The sequence below is a fragment of the Pholis gunnellus genome (genome assembly GCF_910591455.1).
Source record: "Pholis gunnellus genome assembly, chromosome: 16".
In the NCBI taxonomy this organism is placed as follows: Eukaryota; Metazoa; Chordata; class Actinopteri; order Perciformes; family Pholidae; genus Pholis; species Pholis gunnellus.
The window spans coordinates 8,467,674-8,479,797 of record NC_136543.1 but is presented as its reverse complement, the minus strand read 5'-3'; the positions used below and the strand labels follow the sequence as shown (position 1 = coordinate 8,479,797).

Below are 12,124 nucleotides of genomic sequence, written 5' to 3'. Positions count from 1 at the left end.
GCTAAAAGAGCACTCCACAGATTTAGCGTGATTGACTCATGATGGAGAGTTTAAACAACAAGTAATAATTCCCCATGATCTTCACCATTGTCAAAACATGACACCTGCATTACCCACAATGCAACTCAGTCGGACCCTTCGTGAGACCCATCTCGCACAGTCTGAGCTTCTGAATTTATTTTATTTGTAATCTTTAGGCAACTTTACAGACATTTTACAACTGACGTGTTTTGACATCTTCGTCTTCCTCCATCCCCTTTTTCACTTTCCATGCTCTCTCGCAGCATGGCTGTTATAAAGTGAGTGTGATGACAAGACAGTAGCATTACATCAAATTGATGCACATGGCAAACATAAATATATAATATTTCAACAATATTTTATCACATTTTCAACACAAGTTTTTGTTTGTTGTAGGTATTGTAATGAGCTTAATAGCTCTGCTGTGTTTATCTTTTCATGGAAAACTTGTTCTACTTTCTGCTGCTGCGGTTTCTGATTTAGCTGGGTAACATTTGCTGCTCTCATTTTACATAGGCCATAAACAACAACAGAACAAAAATACAAATATGTGGCAACATGTTTGACTGTTTTTCTATTTAAGTCTGACTTTGCGGCAGACACACAGCCTGAGAGTCAAGTCCTGCTGCAGGCGGTTTCTTCAGCAAAGGTCAGAGGTTGCTGCAGAAAGCCATACAAATGCGGGTGGACTCTGTAATATTTGATACATCTTTACACACGCAAACATTTAAACACATTTAGAAATACAGCAACATAGCAAGGTGATAAGATAAAAAAAAGTCAGAGGGGGATCATTTATGAATCAGTAGGATGTGGTAATGGCAGATAGATTCACAGACATGACACGGATGATAGAGCAATAGAGGTTTTACTATTTGAATAAATTGTAACTGACAGGTGTAATTTTCTTTCCTACTTGCATTTATCAAGCTCTTTTAGAGGCAATTTAAATCCCAATGAAGTGCACACACACACACACACACACACACACACACACAAGGTGTATTGGCAACATACATCTTCATTAGTGTCCAGTCATATCTCTGCTCTGCTCACACTTTGTGGCTCCAGTTTCTTTGTTTCTCTTATTATTAACACTCTGTCATATTTGGGCATAATGACTGAGAGGCGCTCAGAGGATTGTTTTGCCATATTTCCAGTTAATCATGGTTATGCTTGCTTAACCTCACACAGGAAACATTCTGCAGAGAGCAAGAAAGAGAGAGGCACGAAATGACAAATAGGACTGAATTACCATTTTATTGCAATGAGTAGAATTGATGGCAACAATTTTTCCTGACTGATGCTGAGGTTAAAGTCTGATAGTCAAGTACAAAACAATAAATAGATCTGATCTTTTATTATTTAAAAAAATATATTGTTTGTAAATATAATGTAAAACTTCATATTTTTTGAGAAATGTCATTCACTTTGCCATTTCACTCCTAACTCCTAACGTGTGGTACCAATGTCAACCTGTTGGTGGCGCGAAAGAAAAAGTCAGGGGACATCCAAAGTCAGACTAATTTATCATCTGGGAACCATGAACGTCCAAAAGGATCCCCAAATAAATATATCCAAGATTACAAAAAATGAGAATTAAATTAGAATATTATAATGTAATTTCTGACAGAGGGGAGAAAGCTCTTGGATTCGAAGATAAAAAAATGGCAAACTCAGGTACTTACAACTATTAAATTCATAAAAACTAATTGTAGAATGAGCTGAACATGGAAAACAATTTCAAATCATTGCAAATTATCTAACTAACATATTCAGAGATTAGACATAAGAGAGGCAGCTAACCTGAGAGATACAACAGGTAAATAGGTTTCATGCTGCAAAATACTTAAGTAATTACATTAATACTTTGAAATTTAGTCACACACTAGTTGCTCCATGATTGATCTTCCAGCAATTCAAATTGCAAATAGGCTGCTGGATTTTTTTCAATTCAAAAATTGAAAATTAGTTTTGAAAGTCATTGTTATTGATGAACAACTCTATCAGCCTCATTCAGTGATTTATAGTTCCAGTTTTTTGCTTTTGGGGCTTTGAAATTGTATTTTCCCTGTAAATATTCAGCTCACGCTGTGTGTCTGAATGTTTTCACATCTCACTCCTGAGTTGTTTTGCCTTCAAGACAGATTAGTGGGCCAGTGATGTGAAAACCATCACAATGACCCCGGTGAATAAGTTCAAGTACTTTGATGAAATCTATTTGATTACAGTCATTCTTCTCCACTGCCTCTTTGTTTTATGAACACCTCCTCGGATACTGTTTAATCGGAAGCCGCTGTATTTAGCAGCCATTTGTCAACAAAATGTTCCCTCCTACTGTTCACTGCTGTACACATTTCCTCTTTATCACAGAACAATGTCGTGAACTGAGCTCAGATTTCTCTTGGATGGGGTCTTTACTCAGTCAACCAAAGGCTAACTTGCTAATTAGATCTCAGGCTACCTGCTGTGTTTGCCCTTGAGGAAGGCAGCGGTTTAATACCAGGAAGTTACTGCAGATTTTTGGGCAATGAATATGTATTTGACTCTGTAAGTGTGTGTTGATGCATGAATGGCTTCCTGCATAGATGCATGTACAGCACTGAAAACTTCAAACTGAAACAATAGTTGAATCAGCACCTCTCTGAAAGTTTGAACAAAAACTAACTATTGATATCTGGTAGATCTCTTGTAGTGGATTGTAGTAGATGATATAGTACCTAACAAGGTGACCAGGGAGTCTAAACTAACAGTAAAATGTCCGAGTTGCTTATTGGAGGACATCTGTAATAAAACTGGGAGATGATGAACAGGAGTGAAGAGGAGAAAAACATGATGTGCAACATTCATTGAAATAGCTTCTGTGAAAGCAAAATGATAGTGTTGTAATTATGTTTTTGCCACTTTGGTGAAACACCACCTGTACTGTCAGACTAATGTAGGCTACTTTAAAACACATACAAAACTGAGTTGCTTGTATGTCAATCCTGCTGTCTACAGGTTGAATTGGACGTTGTCAGTCCATCAGTGATATCATAGGATTCCATTCTGGAATGGAATCTTGGATCTAGAATTCTAGCACCCATCATGATCTGTGTTCACATTATCTCTCTTGACTCAAAAGACCTGTTGAAGCTTATGAGACAAGCCAACAAAAAAACTCTTACTAAGAAAATCAAGATGAGCTACTGGGACAAATCTCCACACATGTCAAGCTCAGTGTTTAATGAGCTCCGCCTGGAGGGGAGATTTTGCGACGCAGTCATCAAAGTGGAGGGCGTATCGTTTGAAATCCACAGGGTCATCCTGTGTAAATGCAGCCCGTACTTCCTGTGAGTTATCTTTCTGATACAAGGGGGAATCTTGTGAATGTATATCCTTCAAATGTGCAGAAAGTAATAGTTAATGATCTGAAGTCTGATGAGTTACATAGGTTCATGTAGCATTTGTGATAAAAAAAAGTTTGACGTACAGGAGAATATATAAAATAAGAGGTTGGTGAAAGATAAGTGAAGGTTCTTGCTGCCATTCAGTTGAATACAACTAAATATCAACCTCCATGATGTGAAATTTGGGAGTGTTTGGGAGTGTACATTGATTGCAGATTGCAATTTTTTTTTTATTTAAGTTGAATTTATTAGGTAGTAGCATTGAGAATTTTTGTCTTTAGGAAGTGACTTAATTAATTTAAAAATCTAATTACACACACACACACAACAGAGATGGTCGATTCAACACACAAATGGAGAAGCTGTTCACAGCTGCAAGAAAATGAAATGAATTGTAGATGGTGGTGAAACAATTCCAGAGAGATCACAAAAGAAAACCAAAATAAGATACAAAATGTAATATTACATATTTGTGACATTTATTTGGCAGTGCTAGTTACACTCTTTGATTTTGTGTATGCTTCCTTAAAAACATTGTTATTGTTATCAATGTGAAGATGAGAAGAAAAATCTGAAGTCAGTCTTTTTAATCCTCTGCTGTGTGTTCATCCTGACCCGCAGCGCTCTCTTCAGAAGCACGCCACCTCCAGACACAGACAGAAAGGTCTTCAACATACCCGGCCTGTCTCCTAACGTGATGCAGCTCATCATTGAGTTTGCATACACCGGCGCTGTTTCTGTGACGGAGGAAAACGTGCAGGAGCTACTGCTGGCAGCCGATCAGCTCAACATAATGGGCGTGGTGAAAACTTGCTGCGACTACCTGGGGGAGCTGCTCTGCCCAGAGAACTGCATCGGCATCTTTCAGTTCACCGGCATCTGCTTCGCCACCGAACTGCAGCACAAGGCCTACCGCTACATCATTGATCACTTTGAGAAGGTTGTTTTCTCTGAAGAGTTCCTGCATCTCTCCGTGCAGCAATTCACCGACATCCTCGGTAGAAACGACCTCAATGTGAGAAAAGAGAGCACTGCGTATGAGGCCATCCTTCGCTGGATCGCCCACGTACCTGAAGAACGAAAAGAGCACATCGCAGTACTCTTGTCTAAGGTATGATAACCTTCTGTCACCAGATTTCGTTTACACTTACATCTTCTGCATTTGGCTGATGGTGTTATCCTGATTACAGGACAGTTAATTAAATCACCTGATTAAAATTAAGGTTAATCCCAAGTCCAAGTCTAGACCTTTTGGGCGTTCTCGGGTGCAAGAGGTTTTAAGGGGGCTTTCACTTAGTTTGTGTTCAAGCCTGGTAGCTTTTTTTAGTGACTGACATCCTACATCATTAGCACTACATGGACCACCAAGAGAAAATGAGATTCCAGAGACTGACTGTAAGTCATGCTGCACTTTAGTGCACCTTGATTTATCTACCTTCTCCAGTGTTACGAAGAGCTCGCAAAGAAATGAGTTGAGACTGCAACTTGTAGATCATCATGGTCACAACGTTTTACTATTTTTGAATTGTTTAAAAGGAAAATGATTCACACAACAAAGAGCTCAAGCTGAACTAAACACGCAAATGTATCCCAGTTTGCTTGAATCACACCAGAACAGGTCAAGAGTGAAAGCACCCTATGTTTGGGAGGCTGAAATTGCTGTTTAAGAGTAACTCAAGACTGAATCCAGATCAATTCTGTCTTAGATCAGCAAATAAACATTGTTCCTGTTCTTTCAAATGTTAAAGCAATACATGATAGCATTGTGAAAGGAAACTGGTTATGCTCTATAATGCGTTACTGTCAATGAAAGACCAAAAACAACAACACGTTAATCCTACCATCAAATATTGTCTGTGTATCCAAGGCCAGATGTAGCTTTTTCCTCTGAGTTTTTTGTTAAAGTATTCAACCATTTATTAAAGATTTATGTCTTCAGTAGGAACAAATGGGCTTGGTTCCCCAGTCAGGCTAAGAGAATCTGAGTACTCAGAGACAGACTAACACATGGTTGGTTTTGAGCTTTTAAAGGAATTTATTGACAATAACACAAATATAGAATGTCACCAGTCTAACAGTTTTGAATATTCAACAAAAAAAAGGGCAAATATTAGTCACAGTTAAAATAATTATAAAAAGCTACAGAGGTCTGGACACTGGACTCAAGTACAATCCTGTTTTCTCTGTGTAGGTTCGACTGGCCTTGATGAGTATGGACTACATGAGGATCAATGTGATGTCCAATGAGCTGGTGAAAAACAATGTGAAGTGCTGGCCCATTGTCAGGGAAGCCATTGTAACCATGCGTCACTTCAAGACAAACAGACGCTCTCATCTCTCCAACCATCTCGCCCGTCCTCGCCTGCCTAATGAAGTCCTGTTGGCCATTGGAGGCTGGAATAACAACAATGCAACAAACTTCATTGAGGCATACGATGTCCGCGCTGACTGCTGGATCAAAGTGACAAACCATCTCGAGCATCCTCGTGCCTATCATGGCATTGCCTTCCTCAATGGGAGCATCTACTGTGTTTGTGGCTGTGACAGTATGGAGCATTTCAACAGCATGAGCAGGTTTGACCTGAGAACACACACCTGGCATGAGGTGGCGTCCATGTACCATCGCCGCTGCTATGTGAGCGTCACTGTGCTGGACGAGTGCATCTATGCCATGGGAGGTTATGATGGGCACACACGACTCTGCACTGCAGAGCGCTACAGGCCCGAGACCAACCAGTGGAGTCTTATTGCACCAATGCTAGAGCATAGGAGCGATGCCAGCAGCACAACACTCCACAACATGGTGGGTGAAGTGAAATAGCATCTGGGAGTAATTCAAAATTAACAGAGTAGCATGATAGGGACTGGAACATTGCTAATTTGATTTTCTACCTGTTTAAAACAAGACTGCAATGTTGTAAAAAGAACCAAATTATAATTTAAAAGTCAAGTTACACAATTAGTGGTTCTGTTTGACCTTTTGAGGTTGTGTTGAAGTAAATGGAATAATTGGCCAGAGGGTAGTGTCTTACTAAAGGTCTTCAGACACCTAAAGTCTGAAGATGTCATGATGTTGTGTGCATGAAAGTGATATGAGATGTGTGTGGCACTATTATACTGTAGTTCATTTGTATGAGGATGGTGTAAGTAGAAAAGTCAACATGTTAAACATTTAATACATTTGACTTATTATATGTATTGCACTGACATAGACCTAGTTGATTTAATGTAATCACATTCTAAACAGTTTGATTATAGCTTATCTTAGGTTGGTAATAATGATAATAATTTGAAGAAATATTGGCATAATAATATTAAGTATTAGATTCTAGACCCTATTGGATTTACCAATATTGATATTTGAAAGTTTAAAAAAAATCAGTTGTACAATTGTCAGCTGTAATTCACGAATCAACTTGCAATACAGTAGAAATATATCAGTTTAATTTATAAACAGTTGAAGCCAAGAAAACTGATTCTTTACCCAAAACCCCTCCTGTTAATGCCCCTCTGTTGTCCCCAGGTTTACGTTTGTGGTGGTTTCAATGGGAACGAGTTCCTGCAAACGGCTGAATGTTACAGCCCAGAGACCAACCAGTGGACAATGATCGCCCTCATGAACTACCAGCGCAGTGGAATGGGCATCATTGCATATGCAGACCATGTCTATGCAGTAAGTACATAAAACAGTGACACGCTAACTGTGTGACGTATGAAGAGATTTGGTCAGCAGTTGTTTTTTTGACTCAGAGTCAGAAAAAGTTGAGTGCAAGTGTTCTTTTTTGCAAGGGCGTTGAGAAATTGGTTCAATCTCAAACGTTTCCACCTTCATTTCACTTTTCCTCCCAAAGGTTGGTGGCTTTGATGGCTCCACCTTTGTGTGCAGCGTAGAGGCCTACAACCCTCGGAACAACACCTGGCACGAAGTGTCCCCCATGTCAACTCCCCGCAGCAACTTCGGCATCGAAGTGCTCGATGATCGGCTCTTTGTTGTTGGGGGCTTCAACGGCTTTACCGCCTCCTCTACCGTTGAGTACTACGACGCAACAACTGATAAGTGGACGAGTGCTTCAAACATGCAGATTTCCCGCAGTGCCCTGAGCTGCTGTGTGGTGTCCAAGCTCCCCAACAGGGCCGAGTACATTGTCCCCTGTGACGTCCAGTCGCTTTTACTTTTGGATGATGTCTCTATGGAGTCCTGAGCAGTGCCCTGTGCCTTCATCCACCCGGCAAGACTTAAACATAAGACAATGAAATAAATTTCCTTGTGGATTAAACTGCTGTTACTCCAGATATTTCTTTAACTTTTCAGTTTGTGCAACTTATAAGTTGTATGTTCTGTGAGGAGGAGGCTGTATCCGACCTGCAGACACAGGGTTGATCCAGAGTGCACCATTGAAACAATAACTCCTAAATACAATAAAATGTCCACCACCATCCCTGTGACCAATTGTCCCCCATACAATCAAGGACAGGATCATGTTGTTAGCAGGCTCCTTTTAAGCTTCTTTAGTGTATAATCACCTGAAAATAAGAATTGTTGAGTTTTGCGTTTTCACATTTACATGTTTTTTGCATCAGCCACCAAAAGCAATCTGCATCCTGCCGGCTTGATACAGGCAAATCCGCCAAATCCACACAGTACCTTTAAATACATTTCAGTCGTATTTCAATCACCTTGTTCTGTCAGTCTAGGAAATTGTAGGTGACATTAGCTAACTAAGTCCTGAAGAGATGGGAAATACTATAGTTGAATGGATGGTCTGAAGGGACGAATTGTTAGGGTTAGGATAGCCTATTGGTCAGGGGAAGTGCATGTAAAGCGTATGGGAATGAGCTAAACATGGGAAAAATGTTCCAATCATTGCAAATTATCTAACTAACATATTCCGAGATTAGACATAAGAGAGGCAGCTAACCTGAGAGATACAACAGGTAAATAGGTTTCATGCTGCAAAATACTTAAGTAATTACATTAATACTTTGAAATTTAGTCACACACTAGTTGCTCCATGATTGATCTTCCAGCAATTCAAATTGCAAATAGGCTGCTGGATTTTTTTCAATTCAAAAATGTTTTGAAAGTCATTGTTATTGATGAGCAACTCTTTCAGCCTCATTCAGTGATTTATAGTTCCAGTTTTTTGCTTTTGGGGCTTTGAAATTGTATTTTCCCTGTAAATATTCAGCTCACGCTGTGTGTCTGAATGTTTTCACATCTCACTCCTGAGTTGTTTTGCCTTCAAGACAGATTAGTGGGCCAGTGATGTGAAAACCATCACAATGACCCCGGTGAATAAGTTCAAGTACTTTGATGAAATCTATTTGATTACAGTCATTCTTCTCCACTGCCTCTTTGTTTTATGAACACCTCCTCGGATACTGTTTAATCGGAAGCCGCTGTATTTAGCAGCCATTTGTCAACAAAACGCTCCCTCCTACCTTTCACTGCTGCACACATTTCCTCTTTATCACAGTACAATGTCATGAACTGAGCTCAGATTTCTCTTGGATGGGGTCTGTAGGAGCCATTAGTTAGGTCTGGGTATTATAAATGTATATTGGGAGCCTACCTCAGGTTGACCACGTGTGGCAGTGTGGAGTATTGTGGCAGGTAATTAATATATGGGGCACAGGTGCAACTGACAGGTAATGAGGCATGGGTGACGGGGAGTACGGTTTTTACCGCAAGCCAGACACACCAGAGGGAGACCAGGATGATAAGTTCTATCCTATTGTATTATCATCTGTGAACACTAATTAAACAGGAACCTCACCCAAAAGTGTGAAACGCCTGGATTCTCTGTTGTAGCGAGTAAGGAACAGGATCTTCTCCCGCACCCAGCCGAGTGGCTAGTTGCTGGAATCAGTCACTACACAAGTAAAAACCTGATCTCACCTGAAGAAGTGAAATCATTTGGTACACACACACACACACACCTGGAAGGCAGCGCTGCAGGGGCTATCCGCTTGACTTCCAAACGAGGGCGGATCGATCATCACCACGAAAAGGAAGGAAAATCACGGACACCGGTCGAAGGAGATGCCCGGTTAGTACAGACTCCTGTATGGATCTTTGACATTGTTTGAAACGGCATTGCGCTGTACACGCGGCAGTGGGCTGCTCTGAGGATTACGCTGTATCGCATTCAAGTCATTGTCGATTGTGTGGACTTTCTATGACTTCATGCACATCGAAGGAAAAGATTAAAGCTCAACTTTTCATGTGATCACGAGTGTGTTGTGTGGACAAACAAAGTGCACAGGCTCTGCGCACGCTCTCAACATAGCGCAGCAGAAGTCGAAGCGTGCTTCTCATAAAACAATTTGTTGAAAATTGAAGTTTATAAAAATGTAAAACCTTAGTGCCAAGATGACATTAATCCTGCACACAGTGTGTCTAATGTGTCAAGCAAAAGGTCAAGCAGAAGAAGTCAAAGTAGATCATCTGTTTCAAGTGTTTCTTCTGCATGTATAAAGGCAGAAAGCAGCTTTAATGGAGCAAGTTGCTGTTCTGCAAAAGAGACATGACCTAGAGGCACAAGAGGAGAAACTCAGACTGGAAAAAGACAAGCTGAGGAAAATGAAGGAACAACTGGAGCTCGATACACAGATAGCCGCTGCTGCTGCAAGACTTTCTGTGTTGGAAGGCAGTGATGTTGGAGGAAGGTTCCATTCAAATGGGATGAGTTCCTATGTGAGCAAAGGACTAAAAGAGCAAAGACTTGAATTCAACCCAAAGGAAAATGTATTTGTGCCAAATATGAACACTCTGACTTCGGATCAAGACTCAAGAGCGCCACCTTTTTCATCTACACGTGTTGTGCGACCTAAAGTAAATATACAAACAGATTTACAGGACCAAGTATAACGGCATGGATCCTCACAAACAAAGGACATCACTCTCAGGCTACAGTCACAACCAAATACTGGACTGTCACACACAACTACTCGAAGGCAGGAGTCTCAGAATGTGTACACAGAATCCACAGCTGCATCACTCAGGACGGTAGCTATGCAGGAACAAGATCTACACAGACTTCAATCTGACCAGAACACTTCACCAGTGCAACATACAGTTGACCAGGATACAATTTGTGAAATCATGCAAAGTCAGAATGAAATCACCACAATGCTTGAGCAACAGCAAATGTCAGCCGCTACCCGGGGATAACATCAAAAGAAGTAGCTTTGCAACAACCTCCACAGCTACCAACCAAACTGTAACTCCTAAGCCGGCTAAGAAGTCATCCTCAGAATCCTGCTTTTATTGTCAAGAGTCACATCCATTATCCATGTGTTCAAAGCTGAATAAACTTTCTCAAAAGGAGAAAATTGAATTCCTGAAAGGAAAAGGAATCTGTTTTGGATGTTTGAAGGCCGGCCACATGAGCAAGGAATGCATCAGTCGTCTAACCTATGAGGAATGCGATCTAAAACACCCAACTATTCGACATATCCAGGACAAAGACCAGATTCACAAACCGCAGGAAATCCCAGTAAATAGTGCACTAGTATCTCTTCAGGCATGTGGTTTTACAGGGGCCGGAGACCAAGACTGTACTCTTTCGATTGTGCCAGTGCAGTTGAAATCGAAGAAAGGTGATCAAGTGCTGCAGACCTATGCCTTCCTTGACCCTGGAAGTACAGCAACTTTCTGTACCAACCGTCTTATGAAGAAACTGAATCTGCAGGGTACAAAGACCAACATCATGTTGCGCACTATGGGCCAAGAAAAGGTTGTGAAAAGCCAAATACTTGCTGGACTGGAGGTGTCTAAATTGGATGATAACCAATTCTTTGAGCTTCCAGAGACATTTACACAGGAAACAATCCCAGTCTCAAAAGGCAACATTCCTACTCAACGAGACATTGAAAGGTGGGAATATCTGAAAGCAATCAGTGTCCCAGAATTGAACGCTGATGTTGACATTTTGATCGGTACTAACGCACCAAAATAATGGCACCTTGGGAAATAATCAACAGCCAAGGTGATGGACCTTATGCCGTGAGAACCCTATTGGGGTGGGCTGTCAACGGTCCTTTGAGGGGCAAAAACGGTTGTTGTCAGAAAAGTTGCTCGACCATATATGCCAACAGGATATCCATCGTCAAGACTGGAAGAGCTGTTGTCCCAGTATAATCAGGATTTCAATGAAAAGTCACTGGAGGTCAAGCAGGAGACGTCAATGGAGGACCTGAGGTTAATGGAGATCTTGGAGAAGTCTACTTGTATGCAGGAAGGTATATTACTGCATGGACTTACCCTTCAAAGTGGAGGACTCTCTAAACTCTTTGCCCACAGAGGAAGAAGCAATGCAGTTGGTAATGGACCTTACTGACAATGCTTAAAGGGGGGATTTCAGCTGTTAAAATGGACAAGCAATTGTCAGGCTGTATTACCATCTATTCCTGAAGCAAAGCAGTCCAAAACAACCAGGCAGCTGCACTTGGAACAAGACAACCTACAACCTACCACCTTCAACCTACCAAACCTGTTGTTGCAAGAAAGGTGTGTCCTGGGACGACCACATTCCCCAGACATTCTCACAACAATGGACAGGATGGCTGCTGGATCTGGAGATGGTGGCGGAGCTTAAAGTGGACCGCTGCATCCAACCAAAGGACTTCAGAGGTCCGACAGTGGATAACTTCCTGGAGTTGGATTGGCCAAGACCCATCCACAGCCCATTTCCTGAGAAGATCCAGAGGTC

The 12,124-nt window shown here is 41.1% G+C and overlaps 1 protein-coding gene across 1 annotated transcript; it reads left to right on the top strand.

The window, feature by feature from the left end:
• Nucleotides 1-3,201: 3,201 nt before the first annotated feature.
• Nucleotides 3,202-7,612, top strand: LOC306708418 (kelch-like protein 10; the record flags this gene model as incomplete). Its single annotated transcript, XM_079176255.1, has 5 exons — nt 3,202-3,353; nt 4,032-4,521; nt 5,602-6,213; nt 6,934-7,083; nt 7,262-7,612. 5 exons carry the CDS (start codon nt 3,202-3,204, stop codon nt 7,610-7,612), a joined length of 1,755 nt encoding a protein of 584 aa, XP_079032381.1.
• Nucleotides 7,613-12,124: the final 4,512 nt, after the last annotated feature.